At 43.8% G+C, this 18,769-nt stretch overlaps 1 protein-coding gene across 2 annotated transcripts in view; it reads right to left on the bottom strand.

The window, feature by feature from the left end:
- LOC144687692 (transmembrane protein 132C-like) overlaps positions 1–18,769 on the bottom strand; it is a 1,088,236-nt gene that overhangs the window by 42,047 nt on the left and 1,027,420 nt on the right. For both annotated transcript variants that reach the window (XM_078554107.1, XM_078554108.1), the window contains 2 exons: positions 15,537–15,810; positions 2,832–3,023 (listed from right to left, as the gene is read on the bottom strand). In XM_078554107.1, coding sequence (XP_078410233.1) covers positions 2,832–3,023; positions 15,537–15,810 — 466 coding nt within the window. The remainder of the gene's footprint in view (positions 1–2,831; positions 3,024–15,536; positions 15,811–18,769) is intronic.

Below are 18,769 nucleotides of genomic sequence, written 5' to 3'. Positions count from 1 at the left end.
GCTTATGGGACTAAAATCCAACAAATCCCTGGGATCTGATGGCCTACACACTAGGGTTCTAAAAGAGATAGCTTCAGAGAGAGTGGATACACTAAGGTTTTTCAAAATTCCTTAGATTCGGGAACAATCCTGTCAGATTGGAAGTTGGCAAATGTTATACCACCTTTCAAGAAAGGAGGGAGAGAGAAAACGATGAATTACAGGCCAGCTAGCCTAATATCAGTTGTTGGTAAAATGCTGAATCTAATATTAAGGAAGACTTAACAATGCACTTATAAAAACACAGAGGTGAAGGGAAATCCTGTTTGACAAATTTATTGGAGTCTTCTGAGGATGTCCCCAGTAGGGTAGATACAGGTGAACCAGTAGAGGTAGTGTACCTGGATTTCCAAAAGCATTCAATAAGGTGCCACACAAAAGGTTAATCGGCAAGATAAGGGCTCATGGAATTGGGGTAATATATTAATATAGATAGAGGAATAGTTAATGGGTAGAAAGCAGAGAGTGGGCATAAATGGAGCTTTTTCAAGTTGGCAGGCAGTGAATAGTGGAATGCCGTTAGGATCAGTGCTCGGGCCTCAGCTATTTACAATCTGTATTAATGACTTAGATGAAGAGGCAGAGAGTAATGTATCTAGGTTTGCTGATGGTATCAAGCTAGTTGGAAAGGTGAGCTGTGGGTAGGACATGGAGAGGCTGCAAAGGGAGATAGACAGGTTAAGTGAGTGGACAATAAGGTGGCAGATGGAGTATAATGTAGGGAGTGTGAGGCTATTCACTTTGATCATAAGAATAGAAAAGCACATAGTTTTTAAAAGGTGTGGAACTTTTAAATGTTGATGTTCAAAGAGACTTGGTTGTGCATGTACAAGGAATACAGCAAGTTAGTATGCAGCTGCAGCAATTAGGAAGACAAATGGAATGTTGGCCTTTATTGCAATGGATTAGAGTACAGGAATAAAGAAGTCTTTCTACAATTGTACAGGGTTTTGGTAAGATCAGATCTGGAGTACTGTCCAGATGTGTGCAGTTTTAGGCTCCACATTTAAAAAAGGATATACTTGCATTGGAGGCAGTACAGCAAAGGTTCACTAACTTGGTACCTGGGATGAGGGGGTTGCCCCATGTTGAGAGGCTGAGCAATTGGGTCTATATTCTCTGGGGTTTAGAAAAATAAGAGGCAATCTCATTGAAACCTACAGAATTCTGATGGAGCTTGATAGGGTGGACGCTGAGAGATTGTTTCCGCTAGTCGGGGTGTCTAAAACATGGGGGCATAGTCTCAGGATAAGGGGCCGATCATTTAGGACTGAGATGAGGAGAAATTACTTCACTCAAAGGGATGTGAATCTTTGGAATTTTCTAGCCCAGAGGGTTGCAGATTCTCCATCGTTGAATACATTTAAGGCTGGGATAGACAGATTTTGGTCTCTCAGGGAATCAAAGGATATGGGGAGCAGTCTGGAAAGTGTAGATAAAGCCCAAGATCAGCCACAATCATACTGAATGGCGGAGCAGGCTTAACAGGCCAAATGGTCTGCTCCTGCTCCTATTTCTTGTATTCTTGATTAAGTACAACTGTTTCTTTTCCCATGCAATCTTTACCTTAAAAATGTACTGCAAACTATTAGCTGGTATTCTCGAGGTACTGTTCACAATGGATTGTTTCTTTCTTGCAACAGCAGGTTTAAGGTGCAGAATTAATGTGCAGCTGAACTCAGCTTAGTTTTGTTCAAGAAAAGAATAGTTTTATTTCACCACCTACGAGGAAGTGGTGAAATTGATAACACTGCTGAGAGATGTTTAAAAGGCAGAGCTGAATAATATCACACATTTAAAAGCATTGCCCAAAGTCAAAATGTCTGAATCAGACGTTTTTCTCTTTCATAGATTAAGCACAATTACTGGGAGTTCCATATGCTCCTTCACTCAGGCAAAAGGCCATCATAGTACACTCACCTCTGGGGTGCTCACAGATTTGATCTTTTATTACCAATACACCATGCTGCTGTCTTATCAATGATGAAAATACAGATACCATAGAAAAGTTGATCCTATGATTCTCCCAGTTTGCATCTAAAAGCCTTGTTATTTTTGCTGAAAAAGTATATCCTTAATTGCTTACATAATCCAAAATGTTACTTCAAAGCAACAGTTGAAATTGCACTTGATACTTTTTTTGATTCCTCCCCAGTATTTCTTTGAGTTTATAAAAGAAATCAGTTTTTCAAAAAAAAAAAATTGGTTCCAACTTTCCCATTTACAATATAGTGATATCTCTACTGACAGACAGGTCATGAACTGAAAGCAATCATTTTAAATTCAATTCTGCAAAAATTGTAATCTCTCTCCAACTAAAAGAATCACAATCATGATTTTGCCTCTAGTTAATTCAATGAGTACTATTGATTTCAGTTTCCTTTCCCTCGCACTCCCTTTTCATAATCTACTTTAATTCTTCCCTATTCCCCAATGAGCCTTCTCTTGCTTACATCACCACAAGCTGGGAAAACAGGTTATAATCTACTGCCAGGCCTCTAAAAACAGCAAAGGATAGCATGAGTAACCCAGGGCAACTGTGAACTGTGTGCTCATTCCCGCCACCCCAATGCACCCCCGACCCCCACCCCCCCACCCCCAAAAATCCTCCACCGCCCCCATCCTCACTCCTTTCCTGTGAGAATACTCATGTTTGCTGCTGGTGTCTCTGTACAATAGTGAAAAAAGAACAAAGCCATGCAATTTCTCTAAGGTAGATGATTTGATCAGGAATTGTCTATATAGGCTGCAATGAATGGAGGGAGCATGAAACTGAAATTCAGAATGAGTACCTGTTTTGAGGTACGAAGCTGTTCTTTTGCTGTTGTCGTTGCAACGATGACACGGTTGCTGGCAGTACTCAGTTTGAAGGACAAGGAAATTCCTGCTACGATTTGAATTCCAAGGTCTGTAACAGACACCTTCTCCTCAATCACCGTTATTGTTTTTTCAGCCAGGATAGAATCAGAAAGTGGTGACAGTACCTTTGAAATGAAGAAGTTTCAAACTTAAACACTTATTACTTCCATCTGCTGTGATATCAAAGCGAATTATCATTGCCCTCTTATTGTCTAATCACAATTACCTTAAATGTGGAATAATATTCATAACCACCACGAGATTGTTAAAAGTCTTAAACATTGTTATCCTATTGCAATTTTTATCTTGAATATTATAACAATTGTAGTTACAAAAATGCTAACACAAAGAAGCCCTTGTTCTTCTGTTACATATTGAAGCTGGACTATGAGAGGCTGAAGGTTAATAACTGGAATGAATTTAAAATCTATAAACCAATAGTAGTAAATATGGACAGGCATAAGGCAGAATCATAGGTGATGCACCCAAGCACTGCTCTCAATCTAATCTAGATAATTAGTCAACCTCGTATGGCATTGCTTGCAGGCAATGAGAGCACATATATGTTCATTTGAAGGATATGTCAATGTGAAAGGAGTCATACAGACAAGCAGAAAAGACTTGCAAGGATTTCCAATTTACACACAAGGTGGGTTGAATTTCTACTCATTCTTAATCTACTATCCAAACTCCCGAAACTGATATGAGTGCAGCATTACGTTTAGTTATGATGCAACATTGCTGTCCACTGTCAGTTCTGCAAGTTAATGGAATCTACATAGCCTGTTAATTTGCTCTTACTTTTGCTTTCCATTGAGTAGGCGCTGAAATCTGATCTGCATTGAACCATTGTTGCTGATATAGGGACAGAAACAGTCAGCCTGGTTGTTGTGTGACAGATTAGTAAGCACTCAGGATATCATGGAGCTAATGCCAGGCAGCATTATATGATTGGAACCCTCAGATGGGACAAGGGTTCCTCGAACAGTGTTATATCAATGTGGTTACATATAAGGTAACGCACAATCAAACATATAAGGTAACACACATACAAGGTGACCACTGGCACACATGCTGGGTACATGAATGGGTTATTACAGCAGCCTGAGTCTTTTTGGCATTGACAGTCTTTCTCTGTTGCAACTTCTGATAATTCCCCAGATGTTCACCCACCACCCTACCCCCAAACCCATCTCTTTATACATGGGTTCATTTCTAAAACTGAGCACTAGCCAAAAGTCCTGCAGGGCACAAAGTGGGTAGGTAAGAGGATGCGGTCAGGAGCATGAGATATGGTAAATCAGAGAGAGAGTTATAATGTAGTCTGCCACAAAGACTGCCTTTCTCCCAACCTTCAAAACAGGATTTGGATTGCTACCCAAAGGTTCTTGTACAATTACATAGCATCTAGGTTAATGACAGTCCGTGTGATCCACATGAGCCTCCTCCCAAGTACTTTCATTTGCACCGGTTACCATTGACCAGAAACTGAACTGGACTAGCCATAAAAATGCTGTGGCTACAAGAGCAGGTTAGAGGCTATGAATCCTGTGGCGAGTAACTCACCTCCTGACTCCCCAAAGCCTGTCCACCATCTACAAGGCACAAGTCAGGAGTGTGATGGAATACTCTCTACTTTCCTGGATGAGTGCAATTCCCATAACAAGAAGCTTGACACCATCTAGGACAAAGCAGCCCACATGATTGGCACCCCCTCCACCACCTGAAACATACACTCCCTCCATCACTGGTGCACAGTAGCAACAGTGTGTACCATCTACATGATGCACTGCAGCAACTCACCAAGGCTCCTTAGACAACACCTTCCAAACCCATGACCTCTACCACCTAGAAGGGCGAGGGCAGCAAACACATGGGAACACCACCGCCTGGAAGTTCCCCTCCAAGTCACCCACCATCCTGACTTGGAAATATATCGCCATTCCTTCACTCTACTGGGCCAAAATCCTGGAACCCCTTTCCTAACAGCACTGTGAGTGTACCTACACCACATAGTCTGCAGCGATTCAAGAAGGCACCACCTTTACGAGGGCAATTAGGGATGGGCAATAAATGCTGGCCTAGACAGTGACGCCCACATCACATGAAAGAGTTTTTAAAAATCATCTCATCCCATCAACATTCTATTTCTTTCAACCCCCATGTACCTATCCAGCTTCCAATTAAATGTATCTATGCTATTCACCTTAACCATTCTATAATGAGTTCCACTTCCACACCACTCTGAATTTAAAAACATTTTTCCTGAATTTCTTACTTTATTTACTGGTATCTATTTTATAATTATGGCCCCATTTTTGGTTTCCTCTACATGTGGGAAAATCTCTGCGACTGGCCTATCAAACCACTGTGCAATTTTAAAGATTGCTATCAGGTCACCTCCCAGTCTTTTTTCTGGAGAAACAAGCTCCAAACTGTTCAGTCTTTCCTGATAGTTGTGCCCTCTCAATTCTGGTATTATCCAATACATCTTTTTTGCACTCTTCCATACCTTCTCCTGCAATATCAGAACCAGAACAGTACACTGTGCTAATCATGGCGGATGTGAGTGGACAATATGGCAGGAATGCCAAAAACCGGTTTCACGATGTTGTGAAACCGCTTTGTGATCGTCTGCTCCACCAGTCAATGGCAGGCCTCGTTTCCCACCACCAGACATCAGGAACATCATTTTAATACATAAGACCATAAGACATAGGAGTAGAAATTAGGCTATTCGGCCCATCGAGTCTGCTCCGCTATTCAATCATGGCTGATAAGTTTCTCAACCCCATTCTCCCGCCTTCTCCCCGTAACCTCTGATCCCCTTACCAATCAAGAACCTATCTAGAACATCTGTATATCGTTACAAGCCCTGCTCAATGGAATAACCCCCTCACACTGGATCATCTGGGTACATCGGCACAATTGCAAACCCCACATGTTTCACTACAGCATTTGAAAGGCATGCACCAGGCGAGCGGAACTTCGAGGGGAATTTGGAGGTGAGTGCTCACTAACGTTGTGCGCAAAGGTCGCCTGTTTGACTTTAAAGTTGAGACGCCCCGCATTCAGGCCAGGGCACAAGCAAGTTGCTTTTTCCCAGCTTACTGACAGTGCTGGGGCAAGCGCTGCATTGTGGTTGGGGCGAGTTGGGGGGGGCAAGGCAGCATGTTGTGAGGCGAATTGGGGGCGGCATAGGCTGTACTGCATCTGAGGTGAGTTGGGATGCAAGGGCTGCACTGCATGTGAGGCGAGCTGGGGGTGGCAGCAAGGCAGCCCGGTCTGATGGTAGTGCACAAGCAAATGGGGTGGCGGGGTGGAGGCGGGGGGGTAGGGAAGTAGCCACACATTAGGGAAACCTTGTACAAAGTGACCATTCATCCACAGCTGAGACCCTTCAGGCGCCGCCACATTGATATGCTTGGAGTCGGGCCTCTAGCTTATCTGCCCACTCAAGCAACGCAGAGACATCAAAGTGCCACCAAATGCTCCAGAACTTTTTACCCCTTGAGCACAGACTCAAACCAATGAGCGTTTTAGTGGGCTGCAGAACAATTGGATGACTTGGCACATTGTACAATCTCCTTGTGAAAGGTGACCATGGAGCAGTCACTGGTGGACATGCTCATAGCCCATTGCAAAGTAATCATTCAGTCTCCCCTTCATGTTTCAAGCAAACAGCACAGCCTTACAGCGCAGGTTAGGAGAATGCCTGCACCTGAGCTGAGAGCACAGCATGCAGTCCAGTGGGCAAAGCTGCTGCCAACTGGTCAGGTAGAGTGGGGTGGATGTGGGTAGGGTTTCGGGCAGCCATCCAAGTGGTGGCCAGCACTCTCTGGCGTATGTTAAGGGCCTTCAGACTTAACTAAGAGAGTTTATTAGTACACCCATGCGAACCCACACATGTCTCTCTTGCAGGGGCAGTACATCAGGAGCATGGAGCTTGGTGACTTAGCAGTATGCCTCATGACTTACAGACAGCGGAGACGAAGGGGAAGAGGGTGACAGAGGTGCCTGGCTGGGTAGTGGGAGGAGCACCCTGTGCACGCCGCTGAAGAGTCACAGTGAGCCATCACTGGTAGGCGCCTGGCTAGACTCATGGTCTATAGACGGTGCTTGTCATTCCAGCAGATGACCAAGAACTAGTGCTGACAAACACTGCACATGTCCAGGGAACAGGTCGGTCACATCTGCCACTTGTTGCAGGATTTGGCACCACTGGGACATGGAGGGCATCCAATGCCAGTGGCAGTGAAAGTGACCATGACGTTCTATTTTTACTCCAGTGGCTGCTTTCAGGGCTCCACAGGTGACCTCTGTGGGATATCACAAGCCTCCACACACAAACGCATCCATGAGGTCATGGATGCCTTATTCGCAAAGGCACAGAACTTTGTGCAATTCGCCTGGGATCAGGAAAGCCAGGAAGTAAGAGTGCTGGGATTTACACAGATCTCAGATTTCCCACAGGTGCAGGGTGCCATTAACTGCACTCACCTGGCACTCAGATCTCTGTGGCAGCAAACAGTCCACTATGTCAACTGCAAGGGCTTCCACTCGCTCACTGTTCTACTGGTGTGCGACCACCACAGGTGGTCCTACAGATCTGTGCACAGTTCCCAGGGAGTCTCCATGGCTCCTACATTCTCAGTAAGTCTCACATCCCTGATGTCTTCCAGGGTCCACAGAGGCTGCAGAGTGAGCTCCTCAGGGACAAGGGCTACCTGCAGGGGACATAGTTGATGACGTCCGGTGGCGGCCTCAGGCTGCAGCAGAGACGCTCATGCTGCAACTCGCAACTTGGTGGAGTAAACCATCAGGATACGGAAAATAAAGTTCTAGTGCCTGGATCAGTCTGGTGGAGCCCTGCAATATAGTCCACAGAGGGTGTCACACATCGTTGTTGCCTGCTGCGCTCTTTACAATCTGGCGCTGCAACAGGGAGAGGAGCTGGCTGAGGAGGAGATGGATGAGCTGGAGGTCTCCTCCGATGAGGAGGACATCGATGGAGATGAGGGTGAGGAGGTCCTGGAAGGCAACGATGACAGCGATGAAGCCCTCGCACTGGCCAGACGAGGCAGGTTCACTCGGGGAGCCCTCATAGCTGCTAGATTTGTGGAGGATGATGATAACATGCAGTGAGGAGACACCATAGATCCTCACATTGCATCTGTGAATGTTTGACTCCTGTCTGGCTGATGGCAGTGTACATACCCTCTGTAATAAGGCTCCTGTCATGGAGACGCAGCAGATACCCGTCATCCCTACATTCCAGGAGGTTGGTATCAACATGAAGTGGGGACACTCCATAGATCCTCACACAACTTATGTGAACGTCGGACTCCTGTCCGGCTGATGGCAGCTCGCTTGTGCTCTGTGAACAGGGTCATATCATGGAGATGCAGCGGGGAAACTTTTAACTTTTCCTGATCCTGTGGCATCCTTTGTGAGTTGAACCCTTCAGGACCACACTGTCACTGGACACAGATGCCCATGAGATGGGAGGCCCGCTGCACCTCAGCAATGCAGGGGCGACATTCTGGACCAAGTTCTCCCTGGCGGCCGCCATCCTACCAGTGTTGACCTCAGTGCGTTGGCATGCCGGCGCTATCACCTCAGACTGAAGGCGGACGGACTCCTCCATCGTGCCTTGTTATCTGAGGAGTACAGCAGACATCCCTTCCTGATGTTCCTGAGCTTGCCTTTGCAGCTCCAGCAACTGAGGAATGACTGAGTCCAGAGGTTCATCATCTGACTCGGACTCAGCAAATTTCTGGTCTCCATCAGCCCTCCGAATGTTGGAAACCTGGGAAGTCCCTGCTGCCACCTGCTATAGATCAGACAGTGCGATGTGCTCACCAGATTGTGACCCTGAAGTTTCTCTAAAGCTAGGTCCCACCGAGGTGTGGGTCTCTGCTAGTTGGGAGTGTGGGTGAGTGCTGTGACGTGTCTTCAATTAGGGTGTCATCAGGTTCTTCTTCTGAGGTTTCTTCAGGGCCTAAGTCAAGGACCTCGGCTGTTTCCCAGATGTGAAAGCAAGGAGAGATAATTAGTGCATGGGGCCTGCGAAACAGGGGAGGTGACTCGCACATTGTTGTCTGATGGGTGTTGCACTATTGGATCCTCACTTGGTTGAGCACCGCCGACCTCACCGTCAGCACAGGAACGGTTCAGATTGTCACTGGCTCTATGGCACTGGCACCAGATGACTCTATTTTCAAAGTCTGTGAGGACCTTGATGTCAGGCATTACTCCACCAGTCTGCGACCTCTCCCTTTTGTTGTGTGTCAGCTTGTCCTGCATGAATACAGATAGGGGGTGTGTAAGCAGGGCGCCTGCCAGGCCAGATGATAAGGATGCCTGGCATGTGTGGGTGGTGAGTGGTGCCATGAACAGGATGAGAACACGATCCGCAGGCCAAATGAAGGTGTGCATGAGAGAGTGGATGGTGATGTCCCTCGAACTGGCAGTGAGTGAGATGCCTGTAGATGTGTGATGGGCTCATGAGTGTGTGAGTTGAGAATGACAAGAAGTGTGACTTAGCCTGGCGGAACATCCTCTTTCGGCACTGGGTGGCTGTCCTCTTTTGCAGGGCGTTGACGCTGACCACCACTGCCACCACCTCCCATGCTGGATTGGTGATCTTGCTTGCTGGCCTTCACCCAGAGTGGGGGTAGAGGACATTGGGGTGGGTCTTCACTGTGTCCAGTAGGCGCTCGAGGGAGGGCCGAAATCTGGGGGCAGCATGTCTCCTCCATCAGTTTGCAGCAGCTTCTTATCCCTTGAAGAATGCTAGCTCTGTGCAGAGTTTCGGGTTCTCAGTTTCCTTAAGGCCTAAGGTGACAGCGGGGCAGGAAAATCAGAGAACACCCTGCCAGCGACCTGGCGTGTTTCCCAGGACTGTATAATTAATGAAACGGGAATGGGACGATACAGCGCGAAAACCCGCCATTGTGGCCAGCAGGTAAATCGTCCTTTTTCCCGCCCGCTACCGCACTTAGAGCAAATCTGGGATGATTCTGTCCTGTCTCTAGAAATGAAACCCAGTACTTATCCCAAACCCTATTTGAGAGAAATGTTCCATATCCTATTTCTCACCAAGATTGGTTCCTTCTATCTCTGTAACCTTGCCCATCTTTGCCGTAGCTGATGGCAAAACCCTTATACATACTGTTGATATTGGTTAATTCAACATTTCAAACAGCCCCCAACCTCCTGTATAAATGCCAATTTTCCACCCTGTCCCTTACTAATTCCCATTTACCCATTACTGCATCATCCCAAAGTTACATTGGTTCCCTGTCTCACAAGGCATTAAATTTGAATTCCCTGTTCTCATCCACAGGCATGTCCCACTCTACCTCCACAACATTCTCCTGACTGGGGCAATTATTTCCACTAATTCAGTATTTTCATTCAGCGTGCAATTATTCTGTGGATTTTAGTCTCTGAGGCGTAGTTACCATTCAATTTCCATCTAGGCCGCCTTGGGTTTGCACAACCTGGGTTGGAACTTTGGTGGGGAAGTGTGAGGTTATTCATTTTGGTAGTAAGAACAGGAAAACAGAATAATTTTTATAAGGTTTTAAACTGCTAAATGTTGATGTTCAGAGGGACTCGAGTGTACTTGTACAAGGAAAACAGAAAGTTAGCGTAAAAGCAAAATACTGTGGATGCTGGAAATCTGAAACAAAAACAAAAATTGCTGGAAAAACTCAGCAGATCCGACAGTATCTGTGGAGAGAAATACAGTTAACGTTTCGAGTCCGTATAACTCTTCTTCAGAACCGAAAGTTAGCACTCAGGTACAGCAAGTAATTAGGAAGGCAAATGGCATAAAAGCAAAATACTGCAGATGCTGGAAATCTGAAACAAAAATAAAAATAGCTGGAAAAACTCAGCAGGTCTGACAGCATCTGCAGAGAGGAACACAGTTAACGTTTCAAGTCCGTGTGACTCGATGGCATGTTGGCCTTTATTTCAAGGGGAGAGGAGCACAAGGATAAAAACATCTTGCTACCATTGTATCAGGCTCTGGTGAGAGCACACCTGAAGCACTGTGTGCGGTTCTGGTCACCATATACAGGGAAGGATATATTGCCTTGGAGGAGGTACAGTGAAGGTTCACTAGATTTGCTCCTGGTATGAGAAGTTGACTAAACTGGGCCTATAATTTCTGGAGTTTAGACAAATGAGAGAAAATCTCTTTGAAGCATTCAAGTTTCTGAAAGGGTTTTATGAGGTAGACAATGAGAGGTTGATTCCTATGGCAGGAGAATCTAGAACACAGATCAACAATTTCAGGATAAGGGGCCAATCATTTAGGACTGAGATGGGGAGAAATGTCTTCACTCAAAGGGTTGCGAATCTTTGGAATTCTCTAGCCCAGAGGGTTGCAGATGATCCATCATTGAATATATTTATGGCTGGGATAGACAGCTTTTTTGGTTCCTCAGGGATTCAAGGGATATGAAGAGGGGACAGGAAAGTGTAGCTGAAGCCCAAGGTCAGCTATGATCATACTGAATGGTGGAGCTGAATCGAGGGGCCGTGTGGTCAGCTCTTCTCCTATTTCTTATGTTCTTATAGCCCTGAGGAGTAGGAAGCTCTGTGCATGCCTCAGTCTAATTACGCATAGATCCCTCTCCAAACAGTCAGAAATTTAAAAATGTTTACGGTATGGAGAAGAAACAGTTCTATTCTCTAAACATTTAAATGAAGGCAGGCTAATATATTTACATACAAGTTCCTATAAAGCTTTGCTATTATGCTAATCCTACAGCCCAGGGTAATGTTCCCACTTCTGTACTTTTCATGTGAATTCTCACTTGCTGTTAGTGTTTAACGGAAAATAAATGGATACAATTCTTGATTATTCATCTTCTAACTATAATGGACTGCAAATCACGGCTGCACATAGACAATTTTACAATGTGTACCCTTTGAAGGTAGATGCAGAAAATTTACCCTTCCATGAGATATCAGACCCAAGTGGTGTGAGACTCTTCCCCCTCTGGGGGTGTTGCTCTGCTTCATTCCAGCCCTTGTTGGTAAATTGATGCTGGTAGCTTGGCACTGGGTGTGCAGCACAATTGCTTTACATTGATGCTAACCTTGCACATTCAGAAAATGACTAGTCAGGAATCAGGCAAAAAGTTGTACTGGTGCAGAAAGCTTTCGTTGGAGGCTGTGGTTCAGACATGCTGCTGGTTTGGGAAGTGGGAGTTTACTCCACCTCTGGCCGGTTTATGCCTTTCCCTAGTAAGGACAGATGCTGAAACCGGATACAAAGCATTGTAAAAAGTTTCATTAACTTTTGGCCCCATTCGTCATTCACTTTAATGGGCATGTGAAAAAAATTGAAAATAAAACATGATATATTGAACCATTCTCAGAATAATAAGAACACTTTTCAGTTCTTCAACAGGAGCATTTTGGGCAGACCTCATTTAATTAGTTCTGTATTGCTCTCAATATCTTACTTTTCTTTTACATGTACAATCTTTCACACAGAAGCCTGAATAATGAAAAATGATCTATTTACAGTTCGATTATAAATGCATAGTGGTCAAATGACTAAGGGGACATTTAATTACTATATGTAAGCTAAGTGTGATGCACATTGTTCACCGATATATTATTTACAATGAGCTTTTGTTGTCCAACTTTAAAACAGTTTCGAGCTTCAGTTCAATGTGACCCTATCCTATAAATGTTGCATTGGATGCACAATGGTTGCACTTTGCAACTGTCATTAATAGTTTGAGTGAGATTCCTTAAGGAGCTTAGTTGAGACATTCAATAAGAGATATGCCAACGGCCTTTGACCATTATACCCAATCTCTCAGGAATGCACATGATGCATTTCATGCAGTACAGGGACTGATATAAACTCATTTTTCCTGCAAAATGGACCCATTCACACCAAGCCAGTAATTAAAAACTGTTCTTTGAAATGCCAGTTTTCTCTCACAGACTTAGTGGTGTGTTGAACAATCTTTCTGTGGTCTTGGCTGACTTGCCTGGCAGATCTATGGCTATGCAAGCATAACCCCAAATTCCTTGTTGGCCTGAAGGCAGAGAGAGTAATATTCTGTGGAAATGTCATTCAATGTTGTTTGTTTTAATCTTTAAGGACAGAAGAGCTCCTGTGGCCAGTGATTTTCAATGCCATCAGATACATGTCATAAATCATCTCTAACACTGCACTACAAGATAGCTTTCAGATTGAATGTTCAGACTTGGAGATTCAGCTTGACATCAATTGACCCAAATCTTCCAATCAAGGTGATCAAGTCAGAACCCCTGGTTCCAATCCCGATCAGACAAAAAAATACACACTTACCTTTCTCCAATTTTTCTGGGCAATCTGCCAATGGAAAATCCTCCCAAACTGACTTAGCACAGCAAACTACGGAGACATCAGTGAAAAGAATCCACACAGAAGTCACACCTTTTTACAGCACTAACTGCCTTATTCTGGTAAGGGAAGAATTTAAATGTCCCAAAGCTTCTTTGAAAAGCTGCGGAGAGAAGGTAAGTGGCTCAGACGGTAGGGTGGAGGCGGTAAGGGGGTAGGATGGGTGAGGTAGGTGGGTGTGGGGATAGGGTGGTGAGGTTGCCGGGGTTGGGGTGGCGCAGGGAGGGGGAATTGGAGATTCAGGGAGTGGGAGCCTGGTGGTGAGGTCAGGTCAGGTTGGGTTAGGGGGAGTAGTCAAGGCTCTGGGGGGAGATGGGGGTACTGGGGCCTCAGAGGGGGACCCGGGAGGGTGTTTGGGAGGTAACTGGCCTTGGGGGGGTGGGGGGGCGGGGTGTCAATGTGATTCAACAGCTCAGTTTAGTTAACTACATATTAGACTAGGATTTTTTTTTACATTTACTGAGTAACTATCCAGATAAGTACCAGAACCAACCAAGCTCTGCAACTTGAATTGGAGACTTTTTCAGAAGGCCCCAGGGAACATCGGAAGTTCAAACCTCCTGGGAAATTCCCACGGAGTCAATGTGTTGGGACTTCCAGATCCAGAGACTGGAAGATCTGGGCCAATAAGTTACTGTAACTTTAGCTTTATCAACCAATATTCCAGAATAACCCTGTCAACAATATGGTCATAACAGCCAAGTCAGAAAGAACTGTGATGATTAAGATGTGACTGGTTTGCTTGTAAACATTACAATTCCATTGAATAGAAACAATGGAAAACATAAACAGAAGAAAAGGACTCTGAAATTATTGGTCTTTAGTCCCTTGCCAAGTGGGAAGCAGGCTGACTTGGTGCCAGGCTTCTGCCAATGTTGATCTGCAATTGGTCACCAGTAGATGAAAAGGAGCTAACTCTGGTGGCTCTTCATTCAATATTTCCTCCTTCATTATGGGAAAGTGCCTTCCAGTCGAAGTCTTCTGACAGAGACACAGACTGGTCACTTTGTAAAGCCACCACTGCAAATATGTCTGTGAATACTTTTAACAAAATCATATGTTCTAAAGACTGTGTTTAGGATTTCGGAAGTACTGAACTGAGAAATCTACAATATCAATGGAGGTGTGTCAGGAGGAATTCTTATCTCCTTGTGTGAAATTTCAAGTATAAAGCGATACCCTGCCACTCTGTGGTACAGTGAATCAGAATGACATGGGTCTGATTTATTTCTTCAAAATTATTAAATAGTAGACCTCGCTCTTCAATTAAACTGAAGACAAAAGTAAAATGCATTTAAAATCTAGAATAAATAATTCCCCATGCTGCTCTGACTCTTTGACTCAGAATATAGCAGGTAAAGGACATTAAGTTCAACATAGGGTACAAATAAAAATCTAGAAGGAATAAACCTCGACTAGTCAGTAACTAATAGAAGAAGGTTGGATATTCATTTAGAATCTCAAACGTATTGATCTTTGACTCAGTTCAAGTGATTATAGATTGGGCTACTAGATACCTTACTGTGTGGCAGGAAAACAGTCCATCTCAGATAGATAGGACAACAATCTGTCAGGACCCTCTTCCCTCCCAACATTCCCAGCCAGTAGATGACACTCTTTTCATCTGCAACATTAAAAACAGGCAATTGACACCAGCCCCAGCTGCTAGAGACAGAACTCGGCAACAAGACATGGAAGTGATCGGAAAAGAAGTGCTAAAATGAAAGAAAGAAAAATAGCACCTGTTGGATTAATTTGCTGCTAATTCCCCTGTATAGCCGGATGTTATACAACGTTTTAGTCATTCAGACAACTTGATAATTAATACAAATGAAAAAGAAATTGCACTTTTAAAAAAAACCAACACATTTACAAGTTACTCTAATCAAACTGACCCTTTTTTTTGCTATTGTTACACTATCATTCAGTGTCTATCTAATTATTATGCTCTGGGAGTTGTCGGTTTTTTTTAAAGAAGAAAACCTCTCAGGAACCACTTACCCATGCAACAATATGAAGGGCAATGTTTTGAATACATTAATGCCTTGTTCAGCGGCAGATTCCACAGATTACCTTGATCTTTTTAAGAGAAGTTTCTCTGTTGCAAATTCAGGCTAGGTTAGAAGAAATGAACAGCAGAGGGCAGACAGGAGCATCGTAAGACTCTCACACTTGCTCTACAGTTATTACAGCTACTCGAAAGGACTGAACATACCTGGATTGTGGCCATTCCAAGTTCCTGCCCACTCAGGATCCTCCCGTTCTCCAGCTTTGCGATCTGTGGGTTGTCCATTTTCAGAAAGTCAGTCACCAGGTCTGTGATGTCAGCCTGCCAGTCATTGCCTAACATGTAGACGAGCTGCCCACCTGGGTCCAGGGTTTCCGCTACAAACTGTGTAAGGACCCTCACCAGCGCACGTTGGTACTGAAGAGTACATCCTCTCCCTTTTTTCTCGTCATCATCCTCATCATCACTGTCTCGCGTTGGCCTACCAAAAACATTGACAATTATTTTCCTAACTTGCAGTAGTACAATTCACAGCCATGTACACATTGAAAGAGGCAGTATTTGAAGGATGTGATCTTCATCTCAATGGCTGAAATGATTCATCTCACAAATATTACAGATGACTTTCTCACAGAGGAGGCGGTGGTGTTGCCACTGGACTGATAATCTAGTGACCCAGGATAAGGAGACCAGGGGTTCGAATCCTGCTATGGCAGATGGTGGAATTTGAATCCAATAAAAATCTGGAATTAAAAGTCTAATGATGACCATTGCTATTAAAACTGATCCGGTTCACTAATGCCCTTTAGTGAAGGAAATCTGCATGTGACTCCAGATCCACAATAATGCCCTCTGAACAAGGGCAATTAGGGATGGGCAACAGTGATGCCCACATCCCATGAATGAATAAAAAAATTCTTGGTTAAATACCATTCATCGTTCATAATCATATAGTTTCATCTAAAACAATATAACACCTGATAAAAGCTCCAGGTGAAACGTGAGATGCAACAGCAATGCAATGAATCAATTACTGACCGGCTGACAGCTTTACGCACATAAACACCACAACATGAAACAAATCTCCTCTTAAGTAGCTCCAGCTCTATCATTAGCACAATGAAATTGATTTACATTTACACATTTATTGCAAATATAAACGATTTATGTTATAGTTTTAGTACAAGAGAGTTTGGTCTTCTAGAGGGAGACTAGAGGAGAGAGTGTAAAAGTAGTACAGGATATATAAAAGTTGTTTCATTGCAGTTTTCTCTAGCTGAATTATTGTTTGGTTTTCAAGCAATAAGTCATAGCTTTAAGCAATTGGTAATAGTGTTCCAGAATTAGCCCCCGTCAGGTCATCAGTCTAATACCTGTTGAGAAAACTGTTTTAGATGCTTGTTTTACTGTGGAAAAAGGCCCTTTTGTAGGGTTTTTCTCAGGCATGCCAGAATGAGGAGCGTTATTAATGGGAATTGATCCCAAACACCCCCAGATGAGCAGCAGCTACCTGAAATAATATCCAATATTATGGACAGAGTGAGAGAGAACTGCTGAAAACCCTGTTCTCATTCCCAACTATCCATAATCAGTTAGCTTTTGAGAGGAAGGTGGGCATATGTGTGATGAATTTGAATAACCTGAGGCAAGCTTTTTGTAGGTTAAAAATTGTTTATTTATGCGCTCACCGCAAAATCTAATGCTGCGGCATTCACTCACACAGTCACACACACAAGAATGCTCAAAGAAAATAAGAAGAGAATAGTGCACTTTTACAGGTTACAAGCAAAAAGTGTAGTTTATCATTCATGTGATTGTCTTGTCCTGGAACGCATGTGTTGCAGGCCTGATGAAGAAGACATCTTCACTCCTGAAAGGCAGTTTAGGTGAATTCACCAGCCCAAGTCCTATGCTACAGTTGGTTTCAGGGTTCTGTTGAAGAGATGGACTTTCTGCAGATCACAAAGTTAGTCGCTTGTAGTCTCAGTACCAGGCATTCAGTTTGCTATTTTGGTGGATCGGAACTGAAACAGGCTTGGAGGCCTTACGATGTTACAACCTCCGGTTCTTAAGGCATAGATGTTATTGCCCTTTCTGCTGCCATGTCTTTCTGCAGACAGCACTTAAATATTACAAAGGGACAAACAAGTCTGCCTTACCATGGGACTCCTCACAATTGCAGTGCCTTTCCCAAATATGGCGGCGATCTTGGGTTGATTAGTCACATCCTAGTTTATTGTTTGAAGACATTTACCCTAAGGGGGTCAAGACAATCAGTATCTTTGAAGAAGACCCATTCAATTCCAGAATGCCTTGATGGACTTAAGATATGTGCAGTTAACACACTTTCATCTGGTCTGTCTTCTTTTGTCTCTGTTAGACAGTGAGGCAGTTTTTGAATACATAAGCCAGGTTATCTAACCTTCGGTGGCCAACTTTGCAGCACATTGTCCATTTTTTAAAGGAGAAAAATGAATTTCAAAGAGTCCACTTTGAAGAAAGTTTGTGTCTTAAAAGTTAGGAATATGACATACCTTTACTGGGCATGACGCCTACTTTACCCCAGCAACAGGCATTAGCTGCAGCTCCATGAAAGTACACCCTCCTGCATTGGTGTAGCTCCATTCCTTACATTAGTCACCCTTGCGGGCTTTCTGATCAAGTTTACTATTGTATCAAGCTAGGGGAAACTTCAAATTGTTAGACAATGTTCAAAAGGAAACAAGTTAGATTCAGCATCAGTAGAATTTGTTGCAAATGATGTAAAGGCTTACGCCCTGAATCGTCCAGGCCCTGCTTCCTGTTTTAAAATTTGACTGAACTTCCAGTCCCTAGGTCTGGGTCGTGCATTGGGTTGACATCCTTAATACCATTTGTATTTCCTGACCATTCATGTCAATCAGTGGAAAATCCAGCTCTGTATCACTTGTCATTAACAAAGGGACAGCCGCTTACTGGAAATTTCAGAGGTGCATCAATACAAAATTTTCTTTGTTTTCTTATGGCATTCCTGCTTTATTCTGTCAGACAAACTTCATGGAGTTTATTTTTAGCACTGCATCATAAGATCGATCATAGCCTTGTACTGCTAATTATGCCTGACTTCCATTTCCCAAAGTCTGCTGTCAATTTCCCAATCTTATATATACTTCTGCGGGGATGAGACCACTTTTTCTCATCCTACTAATAATTGGAATTTGGAAAACTGGCTGTTCATCTCAATTTGGTTATTCCTTGTCTGTGTCTAGAAGTCAAAGGCCCATTTTGAGTAGCAACTGCTAGATTTTTTTTTCCCAGCTGATTTGAGAACTTCTTTATATACATGCTGGAATCAATGAAAATACTCAGAGCCAATGTCTTCTGATACTAACAGGATGGGACACAATGGGCCGAAGGGTCTGTTGCTGTGCTGTATAACTCTTTGACTCTATATCTGTTTC

This window comes from Cetorhinus maximus, chromosome 12 (assembly GCF_964194155.1).
Source record: "Cetorhinus maximus chromosome 12, sCetMax3.hap1.1, whole genome shotgun sequence".
In the NCBI taxonomy this organism is placed as follows: domain Eukaryota; kingdom Metazoa; phylum Chordata; class Chondrichthyes; order Lamniformes; family Cetorhinidae; genus Cetorhinus; species Cetorhinus maximus.
The sequence above is the reverse complement of the archived record's forward strand: the minus strand, read 5'-3'. Positions and strand labels throughout refer to the sequence as shown.